The 24,663-nt window shown below is 43.6% G+C and overlaps 1 protein-coding gene across 2 annotated transcripts in view; it reads left to right on the forward strand.

Moving 5' to 3' along the window:
• srp72 (signal recognition particle 72) overlaps positions 1-24,663 on the forward strand; it is a 76,006-nt gene that overhangs the window by 46,000 nt on the left and 5,343 nt on the right. Inside the window, exons 16-17 of one of the 2 annotated variants that reach the window (XM_041193020.1) lie at positions 1,479-1,616; positions 17,896-17,933. In XM_041193020.1, coding sequence (XP_041048954.1) covers positions 1,479-1,616; positions 17,896-17,933 — 176 coding nt within the window. The remainder of the gene's footprint in view (positions 1-1,478; positions 1,617-17,895; positions 17,934-24,663) is intronic. The other variant, XM_041193029.1, reaches the window with a different exon arrangement.

Here is a 24,663-nt window from a genome sequence, read left to right on the forward strand (position 1 = left end):
CCATTTGCACTTACATAGCACATTTAACATACAAAACATTTTGAGACACATTGTGTGGCATTACTGCAAAACTGGAGTCAATGGGAAACAGGTAAACTCTCCGCTGGTTGGAGTCATACCTAGTACAAAGGAAGATGGTTGTGGTTGTTGGAGGTCAATCATCTCAGTTCCAGGACATCACTCCAGGAGTTCCTTAGGGTAGTGTCCTAGGCCCAACTATCTTCAGCTGCTTCATCAGTGACCTTCCTTCCATCATAAAGTCAGAAGTAGGGATGTTCGCTGATGATTGCACAATGTTCAGCACTATTCGCGACTCCTCAGATACTGAAGCAATCCATGTCTAAATCAGCAAGACCTAGACAATATCCAGGCTTGGGCTGACAAGTGGCAAATAACATTCGTGCCACATAAGTACCAGGCAAGGACCATCTCTAACAAGGGAGAATCTGACCACTGCCCCTTGACATTCGATACCATTGCTGAATCCCCCACTATCAACATCCTGGGATTTTCCATTGACCAGAAACTGAACTGGACTAGCCATATAAATACTGTGGCTACAACAGGTTATGGGCTAGGAATCCTGTGTCGAGTAACTCATCTCCTATCTTCCCAAAGGCTGTCCACCATCTACAAAGCACAAGTCAGGATTGTGATGGAATACTCTTCACTTGCCTGGATGGGTACAGCTCCAACAACACTCAAGAAGCTTGAGACTATCCAGGACAAAGCAGCCCACTTGATTGGCACCCCTTACACAACATTCATTCCCTCTGCCACCGATGAATAGTGGCAACAGTGTGTACCATCTACAAGATGCACTGCAGGAACTCACCATGAGTCCTTAGATGGCATCTTCCAAACCCACAATTATTACCATCTAGAAGGATAAGGTCAGCGGACACATGAGAACACCACCACCTGGAAGTTCCCCTTCCAAGCCACTCACCATCCTGACTCAGAAATATATTGCTGTTCTTTCACTGTTGCTGGGTCAAAATCCTGGAACTCCCTCCCTAACAGCACTGTGGATTGCAGCGGTTTAAGAGGGCAGCTCGGCACCACCTTCTCAAGGACAGTTAGGGATAGGGAATAAATGCTGGCCTAGCCAGTGATGCCCTCATCCCGTGAATGAATCAAGAAAAACTTTTACAGAGTATAGGCAAGAGAAACAGAGTGCTAATCCAAATGAGAGTTTAGATCGAGTGATTGAGGACAGAGGAGGAAAAAAGGTTTCGAAAGGTTTTTAAAGGAGTCGTGTCGAGGTGGAGGGACAGAATTGTAGTCAGCAATTGACTAAAAGCTGACCCAGTGCAATGCTGCAATGGGAGGGGGTGGGATGCAAAATAGAGAATTTTGTATATACACAAGGTTTGAGCATATTTTTTTCTGATTAAGGTAAAGTTTTCTGAGATTGAAAAATAATTTAATAAAGAACTTGAAGTGAAATTATTAAATCCTAACCACTTTCTATCCAGACTTAGCAAGCACTTGCCTTCACCTGACACTATGTCTTTCAAAGTAGATGTCGATGCCTTAGAAAATTCTCATGGCGCCACATACATAAGGAAGAAGGCTGCAAAAGTGGCAGGTGAAAGCCAATTGAAAGAACGTGGGTATGTAGAAAGTGATTAAAATTGCACTTTTTTGTTAATGAAAAGATTTTGATTTCAAGATAGCTCCTGCGTAGTCAGCTCTCTAGGGAGCTCCTCACTCTACACAAGACTATCTGCTCCCATTCAATGCACTTTCCCCTCCCTATAACCCTCACTTCTGCTGTTTAAGTTTCCCTGTTTCTAATAGCGGGTGTACTTTAGCCTAAAAAAGTTTATTCTTTGTTTAAATGGCCTCTGTCTGATGGTTCAAACCTTACCCCCCTGACTTTACCTTGTGAACTCTGGTAAAGATCTGGAGAATACCTGGCTGTATATATTTCTCAAATTTTAAATTCCTAGACTTCACTGGAGATCAAGACCATGTTTCTGCATTGGATTACGTTGGAAAAATCGTAAGATTCTGCTACTGTTTATAATCTGGTATTTTTTGATCCGCGAGCTCTGGAAAAGATCTGAAAAGATCATCTTTTGACTTGGCTTCAAATTCTTGGACTCCTCAACATCAAGATGACGATCCTGCTCTGAACTATACTGGTTGTACCATAAAACCCAACATCTGTTTCTGATTTGCCGCACTTTTTTTGTGAAATTTAAAGTATCTTTTATCAGTCTACTGCCCATACCCAACCATTGCTGTGATTGAGATACTTCAGTCTCCAGCTGAGCTTGTGACTGGCCACTGGTTCTTCTGGTTTTTCAGATTCAGTTTGTCCCTGGCATGAATATCAGAAGAGCAATCTTCTGCTGCTTTTGGATTTTATGATACTCTCCAGCTGTACAATTATCTTTCTGTCCTGCAACTGATTCTGTGTACCACTTGGATCTTCATCCTTATGAAAATACCTTCATAAGTGCATCCTTTGATACCCTACCCTTTAACAGCTTCTGGACTTCACTTGTTTCACCTGTCGCCAAATTCAGACAAACGGTCTTTGCTGCATCATGCTGATTCCACTACCTAAGTCATCATTATTCCACAGGGAGACTTCAACTTCAATTCTGGATTCCTTCCTGTTATCATTGCCTGTTTTCTATTTCCTGTTTACTATCATCTTTTTCATGATTTTTAATTTTTATGCAATTAGACATATTAACCTGAGCTCTCCATGCAACTGTTGGCATGTGCATTTTGGCTGCTGCTCCAGACCCAAGCCCATCAACCTATTTCCATTTTTGCTCTTTTTAACTTCTTTTTTCTTTACCCCTCCTAGATTCACTTTTATTCACTTCTCCACTCTCAGGTACTCTTCTCTCACAATTTTTTCCCCAGCCCTTCAATATTCCTCGACCTTCCTGCTCTCTTGCCACTGTCCTAGGCTTGACACCCTGTTAGATAAGCATTCACCTTTCATGGAATCCTCTGATGGGCTCATTGAGGCACTTGCACTGACTCATTACAAGCAGCAACCCCAATAGCCACATCCCACTCTGTTGTCGACCTTCCTGCTCAGTAACCATCTGGCGACTAAGCTTGCCAGTCTTCTTCCTGTTAAAATGCTCTTTGATCTGCTGACTCTGCCAGTGGATCAGCTGTGCCGCCGCCCCCCCCCCCCCCCCCTCCCAGCACCTTCCTCCAGATTGTCCGTTTACTTGTAAACAAGGCCCTTGCCATCCATGAACCTATTGTGGATGATTGCATCAGCAACATGGCCTTAACAGAAACCTGGCTGAGGAGTGATGACACCTTTCCCCTTAGTGAAACCTTCCCACTTGGCTACATATGCATTTGTCCCACCAGGACCATCGTGGTGGTGGTGTGGTACTTACCACTAGATCACACCTTGGTCTAACTCCTACTTCTCTGGCACTTCCTCTCTCCTCCTTTGAACATCTCACTTTGTTCCATGTCTTTCACCTCTCTTTCAAAATCATCATTCTCTACTGCTGTTCCAATTACGATAAAACTTTTATCATAGAAACATCTCTTTTTTCCTTCCTCAGCCTCTGTACCAAACAACTTCTCATCCTTGCTGATTTCAACCTCCATCTCAACCCATCATATTCTCTCTCTACTGAATTCATTGCCCTCTTATTTCCCCTAAATCTCTCCCTCCACGTAAAATCTGTGATCCATATTCACAGCCATCCCTTTGACCTTGCCATCTCACATGGTCTTGCTAGTCTAAGGCCAGCTTTGTATCCTCATATCAGTCACCACCCACATTGCCCTTCCACACAGCAATCCTACCAGCTCCTGTAAACACCCTGGAAAAGTACTATTCCCCAGCTATCTGGCACTTGGCCCTCCATTGGCACAAGATTTCAGCAGCTACTGATCTACACAACTGCACCCTTTCCTCCACCTTTGTTCTAGTCCCCAATAAAATCATTACTCTCGCGCTTTGGCTGTTCCCCTGTTACAGCTCTCAGCTCCACTCCCTAAAGTCAAGGGATGCAGAGTGAAAATATACGGTGGACAGCTGGTTTAGCCATCCACCATGAGATCTGTCTGGCGCACTGACCTCTACCTCGTGGAGGCTGAGCGTCAACTCGCAGACACTTCCTCCTACCTCTCCCTGGACCACGACCCCACCACTGAACATCAAGCCATTGTTTCCAGGACTGTCACTGACCTCATCTCCTCTGGGCATCTTCCTCCCACAGCTTCCAACCTGATAGTCGCCCAACCTCGGACGGCCCGCTTCTACCTCCTACCCAAAATCCACAAACAGAACTGTCCCGGTAGACCAATCGTCTCAGCTTGCTCCTGCTCCACAGAACTCATTTCTCGTTATCTTGACTCCCTTCTCTCTCCCCTTGTCCAGTCCCATCCCACCTACATCCGTGATTCCGCTGACACCTTACGTCACATCACCAATTTCCAATTCCCTGGCCCCAACCGCTTCCTCTTCACCGTGGACGTCCAATCCCTCTACACCTCCATCCCCCACCAGGATGGTCTGAGGGCCCTTAGCTTCTTCCTCGAACAGAGGCCCGAACAATCTCCTTCCACCACTACTCTGCTCCGTCTGGCTGAACTTGTTCTCACACTGAACAATTTCTCCTTCAACTCCTCTCACTTCCTCCAAATAAAAGATGTGGCTATGGGTACCCACATGGGCCCCAGCTATGCCTGTCTCTTTATGGGGTGTGTGGAACATTCCTTTTCCAGTCCTACTCCGGCCCCCTTCCACAACTCTTTCTCCGGTACATTGATGATTACTTCGGTGCTGCTTCATGCTCTCGTTGGGACTTGGAAAAATTTATTAATTTTGCTTCCAATCTCCACCCCTCCATCATTTTCACATGGTCCATCTCTGACACTTCCCTTCCCTTCCTTGACCTCTCTGTCTCAATCTCTGGTGATAGACTGTCCACCAATATTCATTACAAACCTACCGACTCCCACAGCTACCTCGACTACAGCTCCTCACACCCCGCTTCCGGTAAGGACTCCATTCCATTCTCTCAGTTCCTTTGCCTCCGTTGCATCTGTTCCGATGATGCTACCTTCAAAAACAGTTCCTCTGACATGTCCTCCTTCTTCCTTAACCGAGGTTTTCCACCCACGGTCGTTGACAGGGCCCTCAACCATGTCCGGCCCATCTCCCGCACATCCGCCCTCACGCCTTCTCCTCCCTCCCAGAAACATGATAGGGTCCCCCTTGTCCTCATTTATCACCCCACCGGTCTCTGCATTCAAAGGATCATCCTCCGCCATTTCTGCCAACTCCAGCATGATGCCACCACCAAACACATCTTCCCTTCACCCCCCCATCGGCATTCCGTAGGGATTGTTCCCTCTGGGACACCCTGGTCCACTCCTCCATCACCCCCTACTCCTCAACCCCCTCCTATGGCACCACCCCATGCCCAGGCAAAAGATGTAACACCTGCCCCTTCACTTCCTCTCTCCTCACCGTCCAAGGACCCAAACACTCCTTTCAAGTGAAGCAGCATTTCACTTGCATTTCCCCCAACTTAGTCTACTGCATTCGTTGCTCCCAATGTGGTCTCCTCTACATTGGAGAGACCAAACGTAAACTGGGCAACCGCTTTGTAGAACACCTGCGGTCTTTCCACAAGAATGACCCAAACCTCCCTGTCACTTGCCATTTTAACACTCCACCCTGCTCTCTTGCCCACATGTCTGTCCTTGGCTTGCTGCATTGTTCCAGTGAAGCCCAACGCAAACTGGAGGAACAACACCTCATCTTCCGACTAGGCACTTTACAGCCTTCCGGACTGAATATTGAATTCAACAACTTTAGGTCTTGAGCTCCCTCCTGCATCCCCACCCCCTTTCTGTTTCCCCCTTCCTTTTGTTTTTTCCAATAAATGATATAGATTTTTCTTTTCCCACCTATTTCCATTATTTTTAAATCTTTTATGCTCCCCCCACCCCCACTAGAGCCATACCTTGAGTGCCCTACCATCCATTCTTAATTAGCACATTCGTTTAGATAATATCACCAACTTTAACACCTATGTGTTCTTTTGTTCTGTTGTCTGTGACATATTTTGATGATCTGCTTCTATCACTGCTTGTTTGTCCCTACAACCACACCAACCCCCTCCACTTCTCTCTCCCCCTCCCCCCCCCCCACCCCCCACACACATACACACGCACACACACACACACCTTAAACCAGCTTATATTTCACCCCTTTCTTGGATTCACTCTGTTCTGTCGAAGGTTCATGAGGACTCGAAACGTCAACTCTTTTCTTCTCCGCCGATGCTGCCAGACCTGCTGAGTTTTTCCAGGTAATTCTGTTTTTGTATGAGATCTGACTGGGCCACTTAAAACACTATTGGGTCCTGCTGTCATCTGCTAAAACTTCTCACTGTTCCAGCATAATCCTGGCCTCTTTTCTGTGCTGCAAACTGTCATCTTAAACCCCTATTTCAACGTTCACCAACAAGTGCAAAGGAGCTCATGTACTTTTTTGTCAATAAGATCAAGGCATTCTGATCAGCTGCCTGACGCATACCTCCTTTCCACGAGTCCACTTGGCCAAAATTCCTTTAAAAGGAACATATGAATTAGGAGCAGGAGTAGGCTACTCAGCCCCTTGAGGCTGCTCTGCCATTAATAAGATCATGGCTGATCTGATTGTAACCTCAACTTCACCTACCCCCGTGACCTTTTGCCCCCTTGCTTATCAAGAACCTATCTACCTCTGCCTTAAAATATTCAAAGACTGCTTCCACCTCTTTTTGAGGAAGACTATTCCAAAGATTCACGCCTCTCAGAGAAGAAAATTCTCCTCATCTGTCTTAAATGGATGACCCCCTATTTTTAAACAGTGACACCTAGTTCTAGATCCTCCTACAAGAGGAAACATCATCTCCATATCCACCCTGTCAAGATCCCTCAGGATCTTTCAATCAAGTCACCTCTTACTCTTCTAAACTGCAGCGGATACAAGCTTAACTTGTCCAACCTTTCATTCCTGGTATTAGTCCAGTAAACCTCTGTGAACTGCTTCCAAAGCATTTACATCCTTCCTTAATTAAGGAGATCAATACTGTACACAGTGCTCCAAATGTCTCACCAATGCCCTGTAAACTGAAGCATAACCTCCCTACTTTTGTATTCAATTCCCCTCGCAATAAACAATAACATTGTTTTCCTAATTACTTGCTGCACTTGCACACTAATCTTTTACATGCACTGGGACACCCAGATCCCTCTATCTGAGTCCTACAATCTCACCATTTAGATAATATACTTCCTTTTTATTCTTCCTGTCAAAATGGACAATTTCTCATTTTCCCACATTATACTCCAATTGAAAATCTATATCCCTTTGTAGCTGCCTTATGTCCTCTTCACAGCTTTCTTTCCTACCTATCTTTGTGTCATCAGCAAATTTAACAACCATACCTTCGGTCCCTTCATTCAAGTCATCTAAATAAATTGTAAAAAGTTGAGGCCCCAGCACTGATCCCTGTCGCACACCACTCATACATCTTGCCAACTTGAAAATGACCCCTTTATGCCCACTTTCTGTTTCCTGTTAGCTAGCCAATCTTCCATCCATGCCAGTATGTTACCCCCTACACCATAAGCTTTTATTTTTCACAATTTTTGATGTGGCACCTTATCAAATGCCTTCTGGAAATTAACTACAGTACATCTACTAGTTCCCCTTTATCCACTGCATACGTTACTTCTTCAAAGAACTTCAGTAAATTAGTTAAACATGATTTCCCTTTCACAAAGCCATGTTGACTCTGCCTGATTACTTTGAATTTTTCCAAGTACCCTGCTATTACGTCTTTAATAATAGCTTCTAATATATTCCCTATGACAAATGCTAAGCTAACTGGTGTGTAGTTTCCTGCTTTCTGCCTCCCATTTTGAATAGAGGAATTGAATTCACTATTTTCCAATCTAATGGAACCTCCCCCAATCTAGGGAATTTTGGAAAATTAAAATCAAAGCATCCACTATCTTCTGAACCACTTTTTTTATGACCCTAGGATGAAGTCCATCAGGACCTGGGGATTTGTCAGCCCGCAGCTCCAACAATTTACTCAGTACCATGTTCCTGGTGATTGTAATTTTTTTGAGTTCCTCCCTCCCTTCCATTTCTTGATTTGCAGCTATCTCTGGGATGTTACTTGCATCCTCTATTGTGAAGAATGATGCAAAATACCTTTGTGAAAGGGAAATTATGTTTAACTAATTTATTGAAGTTCTTTGAAGAAGTAACGTATGCAGTGGATAAAGGGGACCTGGTGGATGTACTGTACTTGGATACCACCACCAAACACATCTTCCCTTCACCCCCCTGGCAGCATTCCGCAGGGATCGTTCCCCCCGGGACACCCTGGTCCACTCCTCCATCACCCCCTACACCTCAACCCCCTCCCACGGCACCTTCCCATGCAACCGCAGAAGGTGCAACACCTGACCCTTTACTTCCCCCCCTCCTCACCATCCAAGGGTCTAAACACTCCTTTCAAGTGAAGCGGCATTTCACTTGCACGTCCCTCAATTTAGTCTACTGCATTCACTGCTCCCAATGCGGTCTCCTCTACATTGGAGAGACCAAATGTAGACTGGGTGACTGCTTTGTGGAACACCTTCAGTCTGTCCACAAGCATGACCCAGACCTCCCTGTCGCTTGCCATTTCGACACATCACCCAGCTCTCATGCCCATATGTCTGTCCTTGGCCTGCTGCAATGTTCCAGTGAAGCTTGACGCAAACTGGAGGAACAGCACCTCATCTTCCGACTAGGCACTTCACAGCCTTCCAGACTGAATACTGAGTTCAGCAACTGTACATCATGAACTCTGTCCTCCATCCCCACCCCCTCTCTGATCCCCCTTTTTCCAATAATTTGTACATATTTCTCTTTTCCAACCTATTTCCATTATTTTTAAATATATTTCCATCTATTGTTTTTAGCCTATTTTGATCCCTTCCCCCCACCCCACCTAACTAGGGCTATCTGTACCTTGCTCGTCCTGCTTTCTACCCTTATTGTCACCATTAACACATTCCTTAGATAATATCACCACCTTCAACACCTCTTTGTCCTTTTGTCTATGACATCTTTTGACTATCTCCACCCATCACCGGCCCTCTATCCAGCTCTACCTGTCCCACCCCCCCCCCCGCCTTAAACCAGCTTAAATTTCACCTCTTTTCTATTTTTACTTAGTTCTGATGAAGAGTCATTTGGACTCAAAACGTTAACTGTGTTCCTCTCCGCAGATGCTGTCAGACCTGCTGAGTTTTTCCAAGTATTTTTGTTTTTGTGATGCAAAATACCTGTTCAATTCATCTGCCATCTCTCTACTTTCCATTATTAATTCCTCAGATTCACTTTCTATAGGACCAATGCTGACTTTACTAAATCTTTTCTTTTTTAAATATCGATAGAAACTTACTTCTCTGTCTTTATATTTTTATCAAGCTTTCTCTCGTACTCTAATTTTTCTTTCCGTATCAACCTTTTAGTCATTCTTGCTGTTTTTTTATATTCTGTCCAATCTTCTGACCTGCCACCCATCTTTGCACAGTTATTTGCTTTTTCTTTAAACTTGATACTATCTTTAACTTTTTTAGTGAACCATTGATGGTGGGTCCTCACCTTAGAATTTTTCTTTGCAATGTATCTGTTCAGTGTATTCTGAAATATCCAATTAATGCTTGCCACTGCATCTTTATGGACCTTCTCCCTCAACATGATTTGCAAGTTCACTTTAGCTATCTGTACTTTCATGCCATCATAATTGTCCTTATTTAATTTTAAGATATTAGTCTTAGACGCACTCTTCTCTCCCTCAAACTGAATCTAATACTCAATTAAATTATGATCGCTGCTACCTAGGGTCACCTTTACTATAAGGACATTAATTAAACCTCTCATTGCATGACACCAGGTCTAGTATAGCCTGCTCTCTGGTTATCACCAGAATGTGCTGTTCTAAGAAAGTATCCTGAAAACATTTTATGAATTCCTCATCTAGGCTACATTTCCCATCTGATTTTTCAATTATATGTAGATTAAAATCCGCCATGGTTATCGCCATACCTTTCTGACAAGTTCCCATTATTTCCTCCTTTATACCTTGTCCTACCATGTATTTAGTGTTGGGTGACACATACACTACTCCCACAAGTGACTTCTTGCCTTTGTCCTTTTTCATCTCTACCCAAACCATCCTGATTCCCTGAACTTGGGTCATCCCTCAGTATTGTGCTGATACCATCCTTAATTAAGAGAGCCACCTCTCCACCTTTTCCTAGATCCCAGTCCTTCCTAAATGCCATGTACCCATCAATCTTCAGGTCCAAATCTATGTCATTCTGCAGACATGTCTCTGTAATAGCAAGCAAGTCATAATCATAGAGTTTTACAGCACGGCAAGAGGCCCTTTAGCCCACTGGGTCCGCGCCAGCCTTCAAGCCCCTATCTACTTAATCCCATTTTCCAGTATTTGGCCCGTAGCCTTGTATGCAGTGGCATTTCAAGTGTTCATTTAAATACTTATTAAATGTTGTGAGGGTTCCCGCTTCTACCACCCTTTCAGGCAGTGACTCAAATCCCCTCTAAACTTTCTGCCCCTTACCTTAAATCTATGCCCCTGGTTATTGACCCCTCCACTAAGAGGAAGAGATTCTTCCACTCTACCTATATATGCTCCTCATAATTTTGTACACCTCAATCAGGTCCCTCCTCAGCCTTCTCTGTCTAAGAAAAACAACCCCAGCCTATCTAGTCTCTCTTCTTAGCTGAAACACTCCAGCCCTGGCAACATCATGGTAAATCTCACCTGCATACACTCCAGTGCAATGACATCCTTCCTATAGTGTGGTGACCAGATCTGCGCACAGTACTCCAGATGTAGCCTAAATAATACTTCATACAGCTTCATCATAATCTGCCTGTTCTTGTATTCAATGCCTCGACTAATAAAGGCAAGTATTCCATATGCCTTCTTAACCACCTTATCCACCTGTCTTGTAGCCTTCAAGGATCTATGGGCGTGCACACCAAGGTCCATCTGATACTCTGAACTTCCTAGGGTCCTACCATTTATTGTTTACTCCCTTGCCTTGTTAGTCCTCCCAAAATGCATTACTTCTCACTTTTTAGGATTAAATTCCATTTGCCACTGTTCTGCCTATCTGACCAGCCCGTCTACATTGTCCTGTAGCCTAAGGCTTTCCTCCTCGTTATTTACCACAGCACCAATTTTCGTGTCATCTGCAAACTTACTGATCACACCTCCTACGTTCATGTCCAGATCATTAATGTATACTACAAACAGCAAGGGGCCCAGTACCGAACCCTGCGGTACGCCACTGGACACAAGCTTCTACAGACACAAAAACAACCTTTGAACATCACCCTCTGCCTCCTGCCACTAAGCCAATTTTGGATCCAATTTGCCAAACTGCCCTCGATCCCATGGGCTCTCACCACCTTGACCAGTCTCCCATGTGAGACCTCGTCAAAACTTACTGAAGTCTATGTGGACTACATCAACTGCACTACCCTCATCTACACACCTAGTCACCACCTCAAAAAATTCAATCAAATTTGTTAGACGTGATCTCCCCCTGATAAAACCATGCTGAATATCCTTGATTAATCCTTGCCTCTCCAAGTGGAGATTAATGTTGTCCCTCAGAATTTTTTCCAAAAGTTTCCATACCACTGATGTTAAACTCACAGGCCTATAGTTCCCTGGTTTATTCCTACCACCCTCCTTGAATAATGGTACCACATTAGCTGTCCTCCAGTCCTCTGGCACCTCTCCTAGTGGTTAGAGAGGTGTTAAAAATTAATGTCAGGGCCCCTGCAATCTCCCCCTTGTGTCTCACAGCAGCCTGGGATACATCTCACTGGGGATTTATCCACTTTTAAGCCCACTAAACCACTAACACCTCTTCTCTCTCAATGCTAATTTGTTCAAGTGTATCACAGACCCCTTCCCTGATTACTATACCTACATCATCCTTCTCTGTAGTGAATACAGATGCAAAGTACTCATTTAAAACCTCACCTACATCTTCCAGCTCCTCTCACAGATGGCTACTTTGGTCCCTAGTGGGCCCTACTGTTTCCCTGGTTATCTTCTTGCCCTTAATATACTTATAAAATGCCTTTGGATTCTCCTTTATTTTATCAGCCAGTGTTGTTTCACACCCCCCTCTTTGCTCTCCTAATTTTTTTTAAGTAACCCCTTGCACTTTGTATACTCCTCTAGGGCTTCCGCTGTTTTAAGCCCTCAGTATCTACCATAAGCTTCCCCTTTTCTCCTTATCCAATCCTGTACATTTCTCATCATCCGGGTTCTCTGGACTTGTTGGTCCCATCCTTCACCTTTACGGGAACATGTTGGCCCTGCACTCACTGTTTCCTTTTCGAATGACTCCCACTGCTCTGATGTAGATTTTCCTACAAGTAGCTGCTCTCAGACCACTTTGGCCAGATCCTGTCTTATCTTATTAAAAGTGGCCTACCCCCAATTCAGAACCTTTATTTCCAGTCCATCTTTGTCCTTTGCCATAACTACCTTAAATATGACTGTGTTATGGTCACTATCACTGAAATGCTTTCCCACTGACACTTCTACTTGTCTGGCTTCGTTCCCTAAAACTAGGTCCAGTACCACCCCTTCTGTTGTAGGACTTTCTATGTACTGGCTCAAAAAGCTCTCCTGGATACATTTTAAGAACTCCGCCATCTCTAAGCCTTTCACACTTTGTGTATCCCAGTTAACATTGGGAAGGTTGAAATCCCCTACTACTATTACCCTATTATTTTTACACTTCTGAGATTTGCCTACAAATCTGCCCTTCTATCTCTCCCTGACAGGGGGCCTATAGTACACTCCCAGCAATGTGATTGCCCCCTTTTTGTTTTTAAGTTCTACCCATATGGCCTCATTTGAGGAACCTTCAATGATACCATCCCTCCTTATTGCAGTAATTGACTCCTTGATCAATATTGCGACACCACCACCTCTTTTACATGTGTCTTCCCTCCCTCCCCCCCTCCCCAGCTTGAAGATTCTATACCCCGGAATATTGAGCTGCCAGTCCTACCCTTCCCTTAGCCATGTCTCCGTGATAGCCGTGATATCATATCCCCATGTGTTAATCAACACCCTCAACTCATCTGCCGTGCTCCCTTGTGCCTTAACTTGACTATATATGCTCTGCCTTCCAGACTGACTTGGTTTTTCTTCTATACTTGTCTGTACGTTACCCCCTACCAAATCTCCACTCCGTATCCCATCCCTCTGCCAAATTAGTTTAAACCCCTACCATCAGCACTAGCAAGGATGTTGGTCCCGTTCCGGTTCAGGTGCAACACGTCGGACTTGTACAGGTTCCACCTTCCCCAGAAACCGATCCAATGATCCAGGAACCTCAAGCCCTCCCTTGTGCACCAACTCTTCAGCCATGCATTCACCTTCTCTGTCTGCCTATTCCTATACTCACTAGTGTGTGGCACTGCGAATAATCCAGGGATTACAACCTTTGAGGTCCTGCTTTTCAATCTGCTGCCTTGCTTCCTAAATTCTTGTTGCAGGACCTCATCCCTCTTCCTACCTGTGTCGTTGATACCAATGTGAACCACGATCTCGGACTGTTCGCCCTCCCCCTTCAAAATTCCCTGCAGCCTTTGAGTGACATCCTTGACCCTGGCCCCTGGGTGGCAACACACCATCCTGGAGTCATGTCTGTGGCCGCAGAAACGTCTGTCTGCACCCCTCACTATTGAGTCTCTTGCCACTATTCCTCTTCCTCTCTTCCTTATCCCACCTTGTGCAGCTGGGCTGTGGCTGCACTCCCCAGAGGAACAATCCATCTCACTGTTTTCCAACACAGAAAAACTGTTCTTGAGTGAGATGTACTCTGGGACTTTCCTGACTACCTGCCTGCCTCCCATCTTCAGACTGTTACCTATTCCTGATCTGTCTACACTTCCTTAACCTGCGGGGTGGCCATGTCTAAAAATGTGCTAACCTCGTAACACTCAGCCTAGCAGATGCACTGCTGTGCCTCCAGCCGAGGCTGAAGCTCCGAAACCCGGCGCTCAAGATGGTCAAACCAGTGGCATTTCCTGCAGATGTGGTCTTCTAGACTGCCAGGATCGCCTAAGACTTCCCACATACTGCAGGCCGCGCAACACACAGGCCTGAGTTCCCCTGCCATACCTTTAGTTAAAATGCTCTTACCCTAAATTTAAGCCAAGTAGAAAATTATTTAAGTTTCCTTTTTAAAAAAAAAGCTAGAACTCTTACTTTCTCTTACCTTAGCGTTAAAGTGGTAAAAAAACAACTTACCCACTACCTACCAGTCAGTAGATAAAAACAACAAAATTGCGGATGCTGGAAATCCAAAACAAAAACAGAATTACCTGGAAAAACTCAGCAGGTCTGGCAGCATCGGCGGAGAAGAGTTGATGTTTCGAGTCCTCATGACCCTTCAACAGAACTAGGTGAATCCAAGGAAGGGGTGAAATATAAGCTGGTTTAAGGTGTGGGTGGGGTTGGGGGAGAGAAGTGGAGGGGGGTGTGGTTGTAGGGACAAACAAGCAGTGATAGAAGCAGATCATCAAAAGATGTCACAGACAACAGAACAAAAGAACACATAGGTGTTGAAGTTGGTGATATTATCTAAACGAATGTGCTAATTAAGAATGGATGGTAGGGCACTCAAGGTATAGCTCTAGTGGGGGTGGGGGGAGCATAAAAGATTTTAAAATATTTAAAAATAATGGAAATGGGTGGGAAACGAAACATCTATATAATTTATTGGAGAAAACAAAAGGAAGGGGGAAGAAACAGAAAGGGAGTGGGGATGGAGGAGGGAGCTCAAGACCTAAAGTTGTTGAATTCAATATTCAGTCCGAAAGGCTGTAAAGTGCCTAGTCGGAAGATGAGGTGTTGTTCCTCCAGTTTGCGTTGGGCTTCACTGGAACAATGCAGCAAGCCAAGGACAGACATGTGGGCAAGAGAGCAGGGTGGAGTGTTAAAATGGCAAGCGACAGGGAGGTTTGGGTCATTCTTGCAGACAGACCGCAGGTGTTCTACAAAGCGGTTGCCCAGTTTACGTTTGGTCTCTCCATATAGAGGAGACCACATTGGGAGCAACGAATGCAGTAGACTAAGTTGGGGGAAATGCAAGTGAAATGCTGCTTCACTTGAAAGGAGTGTTTGGGCCCTTGGACGGTGAGGAGAGAGGAAGTGAAGGGGCAGGTGTTACATCTTTTGCGTGGGCATGGGGTGGTGCCATAGGTGGGGGTTGAGGAGTAGGCGGTGATGGAGGAGTGGACCAGGGTGTCCCGGAGGGAACGATCCCTACGGAATGCCGACAGGGGGGGTGAAGGGAAGATGTGTTTGGTGGTGGCATCATGCTGGAGTTGGCGGAAATGCCTCCGGCGCTCTCGCCGGTCTGCCTTCCAAGCACTTGCTGTTTTTCGAAATTTGATCCCTTGCCCCAACTATTTAATTTAAAGCCCCCTCTACTTCCCTAGTTATGTGGCTCGCTAGAACACCTGTCCCAGCAAGGTTTAGGTGTAGACTATCCCAATGGTACTTCCCTTCCTGTCCCCATGTTAGCTGATGTTAGTTCTCTATCTTAAGGCGCTGTTCCTGTTTCCTTTACATCTGCCATCATCTCTCTCACCCTAAAAAAAAACCCTTGGCTCCATTGTTCTTACAAACTACTGTCCCATCTCCAAACCTCTATTTCCTCTCCCTAGGCCTCGAACATGTTGCCTGCCAAATCTGTTGGAACCCTATGGTTGAATCCCTCCAATCAGATTTCTGCTTCTGCCACAGTATTGAAACAGCTCTTGTCAAAGTCACAAATGACATCCTGTGTGACTGACAAAAGTTAAACTTTCCATCTTTGTCCTTCTCAGCCTGTCTGCTGCCTTCGACATAGTTGACCACACCATCCTCCCCTAACACCTCTACACTGTTGTCCAGCTGGGTGGGGCTACTCTCACCTGGTTCACTTCCTATCCATCTGTTCACAGGCAAAGAATAACTTAGAATACCTTCTCTTCCTGCTCCTGCATTGTTAGCTCTGGTGTTGCCCAAGGATCGATCATTCACCCCTTCCTATTTCTCTCAAAATTATGTTATTCGGCTACATTATCTGAAGGCATAGCGTCACAGGTATGCTGACGACACCCAGTTCCATCTCTCCAAACTTCTCTAGTTGCTAAATTATCAGACTGTTAATCTAATCATCAGTGCTGGATGAGCAGAAATTTTCTCAATATAAATATTGGGAAGACTGAAGCCATTGTTTTTGGTCCCCATCCCAAACTTCATTCCCTGGCTACTGAGTCTATTCATTTTCCTGGCAACAGTCTGAGATTAAGCCAGTCTATTCGCAACCTTAGTATCACGTTTGATCCTGGGATTTTGACTTTATATTTGTGTCATCATTAAGACTGCCTCTTTCCACCTCTGTCACATCATCCGACTTCACTCCAGTCCCAGCTCATCGCTGCTGAAACCCACATTCATGCCTTCGTTCCCATCTAGGCTCTAGGCTCGACAGTTCCAACGTACTCCTGGCTGCTCTCTCTCATTTGATCCTCATCAAAAACTCTACTGCCTGTGTATCAATTCGCAATAGTCCCATTCCCCATAGCCCCAATGCTGGTTGACCTTTATTGGCTCCTGGTCATGCAACACCTTTATTTTAAAAGTCCCATCCTTGTTTTCAGATATCTCAATGGCCTCATCCCTCCCTATCTCTGTAATCTCCTTCAGCCCCACAACCCTTCGAGATATCTATAATCAACTAATTCTGGCCTTTTATGCATCCCCAATTTTAATTGCTCCACTTGTGATGATTTTGCCTTTCAGTTGCCTAGGCCCGTAGCTCTGGAATTTCCTCCCTAAACCTCTCTGCCTCTCAGAAACTTGCCTTTTTTTTGACTCAAAACATATCTCTTCAGCCAAGCTTTTGGTCATCTGATCTAATAGTTCCTTATGTAGCATGATGTCAGTACCTTGGGACATTTCATTGTTAAATGCGGTAAATGGATATAAGTTGTAAACAGAACATAGCAGTAATTTTAGATCGTGGTTGCATTCACATTAGAATTGTGGCACTGGTGTGAAATGGTTTCATTGCCTCTATTGGTGCAGTTATAATGTAAATGCAGCCCAAATCCAGAGTCAGAGCTGGATCTTACAACACGGAATGAAGTAGACTAAAGCTCTCAATGGAGGAGTTACTTTGAAGTTAGCTTGGATCTTTGTACATGATTCGCATTCCCAAGTTCAGCATTGGTACAATATGGTATGGTTTTGTACTACCGCTGCACTTGTGGGCTTTGTCGAAACTGCTTGTATATTGCTTGGTTTATATTATATGAATGATTCCATTGGGGAAGGGCACTTGCATGGTGTGCATTTCAAGGTATCGTGGTTTCCTGTCATTAACCGTTGATTAATGGGCAGAAAATTACAGCTGCTGCTGCCGCCTTCAATTTCCTAAGAGACCCTCCTTGTGAGCACTGCACTCAGCTGAAAACCCCAGATTTTAAGGTTTTTTTTGTAGTTAACCTGTTGCAGGAAATACTATTTGTGAATATTAGGTGATGGTTATATGTGTATTTACATCTAAGTTTGGTTGATTTTCACATTGCATGATGTTAATCGAATGTCATTACATGCTGTATTATTTATAGAAACCTCATTTCTTTGAAATTTCCATGGTGGTGCATTTTAATTTCTGTGCTTTTAACTGGAAACATGCAAAACTAAAAAACTTAATCCATTCTGTTTTGGGTGCACTATTCTGACTATCACTCCTTTTTTCCTTTTACAGACAAGGAGATACAAAGAAAAAGAAGAAGAAAAAAAAAGGTTTTACTTTTATATTGCTTCGTTTTCTCTTCCCAGCAACTGCTTGCTTTATGACAGGGTTTGTTATAGCCCTCATTCATGCCTTAGTTACCTCCAGACTCGACTGTTTCCAGTGCACTCCTGGCTGGTCTCCCACATTCTATGCCTCATAATTTGACATCATTGAGAATTCAGTTGCCCATGTCTTAATTTGCAGCAACTCCCATTCCGTTTCACCGCTGTGCTTGCTGACTTACCAGTCAAGCAATGTCTTGCCTTTAAATTTCTCAATTTTAAATCCTTCCATTGTCTCACCCCTCCCATCTCTTTTAATTTCTTACAACTCCACAATCCTCCAAGATATCTGCTTTCCTCTAATTAAGACCTGTTGTGCATTCCCAATTATAATTTTCCACCGTTGGTGGCTGTACTTTTAGTTGCTGAAAAGCCTGAAGCTCTGGAATTCTCTCCCTATACATCTCTCCCTTGCTACCTGGCACCATACTTGAGGAAGAATGTGAGGTATTGGATAGAGTACAGAAGAGATTCACAAGAATGATTCCAGGGATAAAGAACTGTAGCTATGAGGATAGATTGGAAAGGTTGGGACTATTTTCCTTGGAGAAAAGGTCGAGAGGAGGCTTGATGGTGGTATTCAAGATCCTGAGGGGTATGGACAGGGTAAATAGTGCGAAGCTGTTCCCACTCAAGAAAGCATCAAGGACTAGAGGGCACAGATTCCAAATAATTGGCAAAAGGAGTAAAAATGAGTTGCAGAAAAATTTTTTCACCCAGAGGATGGCTGGAGTCAGGAATGAGCTCCCTGAGAGGGTGATGGAGGTAGGTTCAATTAGGGTATTCAAAAGGGAATTGGATTGCTATCTGAAAAAGAATGTGCAAGGTTACGGGGATAAGACAGGGGGGTGGGACTCGGTGGAATGCTCATCATGGCTCGGTATCATACTTTGTTTTATAATGCTCCTTTGTAGCACCTTGGGATGTTTCACTATGTTAAAGGCACTTTATAAGTTGTTTGTTATTGGTAATTTAGGATGTGTTATTTTGGGTAGAGTAACTGTAACCTCATCTCCAGAATACTCTCACTGTAACCATAGTGTTCAGACAGCACTTTTGTGAAAGCAGTTGATGTTGGAAATTGTTGCATAACAGTCTCCCCAATCCTTTTGTCATCTTTCACTCAGTCCGCCCCCGTTCACCTCCAACCCCTTTGTTTCCTTTCACTCCCAGCACCGTGCCTCCCTTCTGCTTTCACCCCTAGCTCTCCCACCCTTCCGGTCCCCTTTTCCTCCCACCCTCCTGGTTCCCTTTCCCGTCGACTTTCCCTCCAGCACTCACCCGTCTCCATCCTTCCTCATCATCTCCTCCCACAACTCAAGAGACCATAAGATGTAGGAGCAGAAGTAGGCCATTTGGTCCATCGAGTCTGCTGCGCCATTCCATGAGATCATGGTTGATCTGATAATCCTCAACTCCACTTTCCTGCCTTTTCCCCATAACCCTTGATCCCCTTACTGATTAAAAATCTGCCAATCTCAGGCCTTGAATATACTTAATGACCCAGCCTCTACAGCCCTCTGCGGTAAAGAGTTCCACAGATTCACTGCCCTCTGAGAGAAGAAATTCCTCCTTATCTCTGTTTTAAATGGGCGACCCCTTACTCCAAGATTATACCCTCTGGTCCTAGACTCTCCCACAAGGGGAAACAACATCTCAGCATCTACCCTGTCAAACCCCCTAAGAATCTTATATGTTCCAATAAGGTCACCTCTCATTCTTCTAAACTCCAATGAGTACAGGCCCAACCTACTGAACCTCTCCTCGTAAGAAAATCCCCCCATACCCAGGATCAACCTAGTGAGCCTTCTCTGGACTGCCTCCAATACCAATACATCTTTCCTTAGATAAGGGCACCAAAACTGTTCACAGTATTCTCGGTGTGGTCTAACCAGTGCCTTGTATACCCTCTTTTATACTCCATTCCCTGTGAAATAAAGGTCAACATTCCATTCACCTTCCTTATTACCTGTTGAACTTGTATGTTAGCTTTTTGGGATTCATGCACTAGGACTCCCAAATCCCTCTGTGCTGCAGTCTTCTGCAGTCTTTCTCCATTTAAATAATATTCAGCTCCTCTATTCTTCCTGCCAAAGTACATAACCTCACATTTTCCCACATTATATTCCATTTGCCACTTTTTTGCTCACTCACTTATCCTGTCAATATCCCTCTGTAGACTTCTTGTGTCATCCTCACCACTTGCTTTCCCAACTAGTTTTGTAACGTCCACAAATTTAGCGATAGTACATTCACCTCCCTCATTTCAGTCATTAATATATATTGTAAATAATTGAGGCCCCAGCACTCATCCCTCTAAGAGTTACAGGTTGCCATCCTGAAAATGGCAACTCTCTGTCTTCTATTAGTTGGGGCAAATCCCAACTCTGTCTTCTATTAGTTAGCCAATCCTCTATCCATGCTAATATACTACCCCTGACACCATGGGCTTTTATCTTATTAAGTAGCCTTATGTGCAGTACCTTATCAAGGTTCCCCTTTATCTATCCTGCTAGTTACCTCCTCAAGGAATTCTAATAAATTTGTGAGGCATGATTTCCCCTTCATGAAGCCATGTTGACTCTGCTTGATTAGATTATGTAATTCTAAATGCTCTGCTATTACATCCTTTATAATAGACTCTAACATTTTCCCAATGACAGATGTTAAGCTAACTGACCTATAGTTACCCCTGTTTCTTGTCTCTCTCCCTTTTTGAATAAGGGTATTACATTGGCAGTTTCCCAATCCTCTTGGACTTTTCCAGCATCTAAGGATTCTTGGAAGATTACTACCAGTACATCCTATATATCTCTGTAGCTACTTCCTTTAATACCCAAGGATGCAACCCATCAGGTCCAGGGGACTTATCGGCCTTTAGCCCCATTACTTTCCCTAGTACTTTCTCTGTATTGATGGTTATTGTATTTATTTGCTCCCCCTCTTTTGCCCCTTGATTATTTAGCATTGGAATGCTATTAGCAAGTTTGTTCTTTCTTTAAGTTACTAAAACAGGAACACCTTGCATCACCCCCATCCCAGTTTGCTCCTGTGAATGTATGAGTCTGCTGGGTGGCAGTTCCATAAACATCAGATCTCCGCTACCTCACCTGGGGGTTACTTTTCACTTGTAGGCCAAGGTCATGATTACAGGTCATCCACTCAGTGGATCATGATGGAGGAATGTGAATAGAGGGAGGAAAGAATGAAGGAGGCAAGAAAAAGGAAGGGAAGCAACATGAAAACTCAGCCTGATTCTGCACATGGATCACATGATAATAACCTTCCCAATTCTTCCAGAGTCCAGTTAAAGTTTTTTGCAAACCATTGAAGTAGCCCCACTACCCTAACTGTGTAAATTAGGGATTAAACCTGGTCCATTGAATTTGTTACCTTACCAGGCAATGTATTTGCCCACTGGTAACTGTAGCAAAAACACTTTGAAATGACCTTTTATTATTTTGAAAAACAAATATTCATAAATGATCATGCAGGAATTTAAGAATGGAATAGAACAAACTATCAGCTGATCATAAATTCCACAGTTATAGTAATAATTCAGATGCAAAAGCCAAAGAAACGTGATGTTTCTGGGGAAAAAAAACAAGCTAAGAAACTGCAATTTTGTAGAACTCAACTTATAATCCTCAAATCAACTAAAATGTTGCATTCATAATATAAACACAGTCTACAGTTGTGTTTAATCCAACAACAATAACCAGAAGGCAGCAAAGATAAATCACAAGGAAATGGCAGAAATATTTTTCTAGTGCTCACACCTAAATATCCTCCTCCTTTCCAAATAAGCACATTTAGTTTGAGTTCACATGAATTTCAAGTTGGGCTACTAGTCATTACTTCTGAAAATTTGACGTTGCTTAAGAGCAATTTTAACATGGTCAGGCTTGCACATCAAGACGTGCAAATGAATTAACTTTAAGCATTTATATTGTTAGAAGACAAATGTTGTGAAAACAAAACCATTGCGTTGTTTGATCACAGATTATGGTTTACTAGTATTCTGTGGATGGCAGCAGATTATATTTGGTGTATATTTTGTATAGCTGGGGAAACAGTTATAGTTCAATGTCAAGGTTAACAATCTATTCAACTGCTTCAGTTGATGCAGTGTGAGTGGGTGAGGTGCCACTAGAAATGAAGATCTCAGGGCAGGAGTTCAGTATGTGGTCTGATTTGAATTGTCAGTCACAATTTGAGCTGTTCCTCATGTTCCACTTGTGGAGCAAGTGGTCACATCTTCCCTGGCCCGACCTCAAGTGGTTGACACTAGAACTGTTTTTTTTACCAGCAAAGCAAAACATCGATCCACCGTGCCAATGTGCACTGCTGGCCCCCCACGCAATGTGACACATGCTCCGTGCATGTATCTGTGTATATACGCACTAAGTTGCACCCAAGGATTGACCATTTGAGTCAATTACCAGGTTGCAGTTGATGATGTTTGCAGTAAACCAGGAGGTGCACCATCGAGAGGTGGGGCTGTTATCAGTTTGTATGGCATAGAGTGTATTCCAATAGGGACTATGGAACAGCAACCTTCAGGTGACCCTCCTGTTAAAGTAAGCTTTCTAAACTGGAACTAATGCAGTCAATAAGGTGACCAATCCCCGGCCACTGGGCTCCCAGTCCAAGCAGTAAAAACCTACTGGAAAAATCAATTACATTTGGTACCATGCAGCAAGTGAAGAAAGTAGAGCATTACATGGGATAATTGCAAAGCAGGCGTTGCAGAAATATTCCTGTAGAACTTAAGCAGTAATATCACTGGTACCAGAAGGAAAGTAAACCACCCATTCCAGTATAATGAGTGACCACAGTGACCTTTACTGTGGGAAGGGAAAGGAGACCAGTGTGTAACATGCAAACATCATGGTGGTTCAAATCAGAGAGATTAAACCAACCAGCTGACACTTTAATTTCAACTGTAAAGTCCAACATGGACAAGAGAGCACACTGCAATTTTCCTGAAGCTGTTTCTAAAATCAATTGAAATGTAGTCTGGACGCTAATTGTTTCTACTGTCAAGTTTAATACATCCGCTGTCCAGATTGGCATAAAAAGAGAAGCTGCAGACAAATTAGAAATTGCTGGTCACCGAAAAGGTATAATTCTTTTTTTTTAAGTATTTATAGAACACTACAGGATTCAACATAGAATTCACTGTATAACATTAGTTTTTGTTGCAGATTGAAGCATTGTGAAACCATAAAGCTTATTGCAAATCATGTCAAGTCTTTTTTAAGCTTCAAGACCATTTCACATCATTAACATTAATGAAGAGCTCTCGCTAACTATATCCTGCACAATCCTGAATGCAGCTAAGTGCATACATACACAAAGCATGTATCAGCCCACCCGAAGAGCCAACAGTGTAAACCTGGCACAACAGATTGACACCTTGCCTTGCTGGTCAAAAACAGCTCATGTTAAATTACTAACTGTAGTATAAAAGGGTAGATAAGAAGTCAGGGCAATAAAAATGGCCTGTTAAAACTGGTCTTTAATTAGCTGTCAGCATGTATCCACATCAAGACCAAGGATTCTTATCCTTTTGAAGAAGAACGATCATTTGGATGATTAGTCAAACATGGATCTCCTGGTTAGGTGCCCACTACAGTGTAGTTGTTACTAGGACAGTAACACACTATATTCAAGCTCTTTGATTGTTTACCAGCTGGATTATCATGGTCAATGCAAGCTTCATTTCCAGTTAATTTTTCTCAGATGTATCCTTCACTTACAGGAATGACAGCAAAGAAAAATGTATGCTAACAAATGGTCAACTATACAAACTAGCATGTGCCACATTGGATACATCCATGCTACGCAAAGTTTTTGCTTAGCCATTGGACACCAAACACCTGCCTCACTAAGCCATGCAGCGTCTAAACAAGGAACATAAATTAGAATATTTAATTCAATGTAAAATCATATACAGAAAGCTAAAGAGAGGAAAAGAAACATGGGATTAAGAGACAGATAAAAGATACAGAAAAAAAAATAAATTTAATTAAAAAAAACTCCAATCATAATTTAAATCTGAAGTAACGAGACTCTACACTTCTAAAATTAAGCTTTCAGTGCCAAAGAGATTGCTTGACAGCAATAAAGAAAAAAAACACACCATAAAACTTCACTTACACCTGAATATACCAGCCTTAACTTTTTCTGATGTGTTTAGTGGGTAAATATTTTTATAAGTTATTCTTTCATGGGATGTGGGCATCACTGGCTAGGCCAGCATTTATTGCCCATCCCTAATTGTTCTTGAGAAGGTAATGGTGAGCCACCTTCTTGAATCATTGCAGTCCATGTGGTGTAGGTACACCCACAGTGCTATTAGGGAGGGTGTTCTAGGATTTTGACCCAGCAGCAGTGAAGGAATGGCAATATAGTTCCAAGTCAGGATGGTGTGTTGCTGGGAGGGGAACTTATAGGTGGTGGTGTTCCCAAGCATTTGCTGCCCTTGTCCTTCTAGGTGTTAGAGGTTGGGGGTTTGGAAGGTGCTGTCAAAGAAGCCTTGGCGAGTTGCTGCATTGAGTCTTATAGATGGTACACACTGCTGCCTCTGTGTTCCAGTGGTGGAGGGAGTGCCAATTAAGCAGGCTGCTTTGCCCTGGATGGTGTCAAGCTTCTTGATTGCACTCATCCAGGC

Source organism: Carcharodon carcharias, chromosome 1, assembly GCF_017639515.1.
Source record: "Carcharodon carcharias isolate sCarCar2 chromosome 1, sCarCar2.pri, whole genome shotgun sequence".
Classification (NCBI taxonomy): domain Eukaryota; kingdom Metazoa; phylum Chordata; class Chondrichthyes; order Lamniformes; family Lamnidae; genus Carcharodon; species Carcharodon carcharias.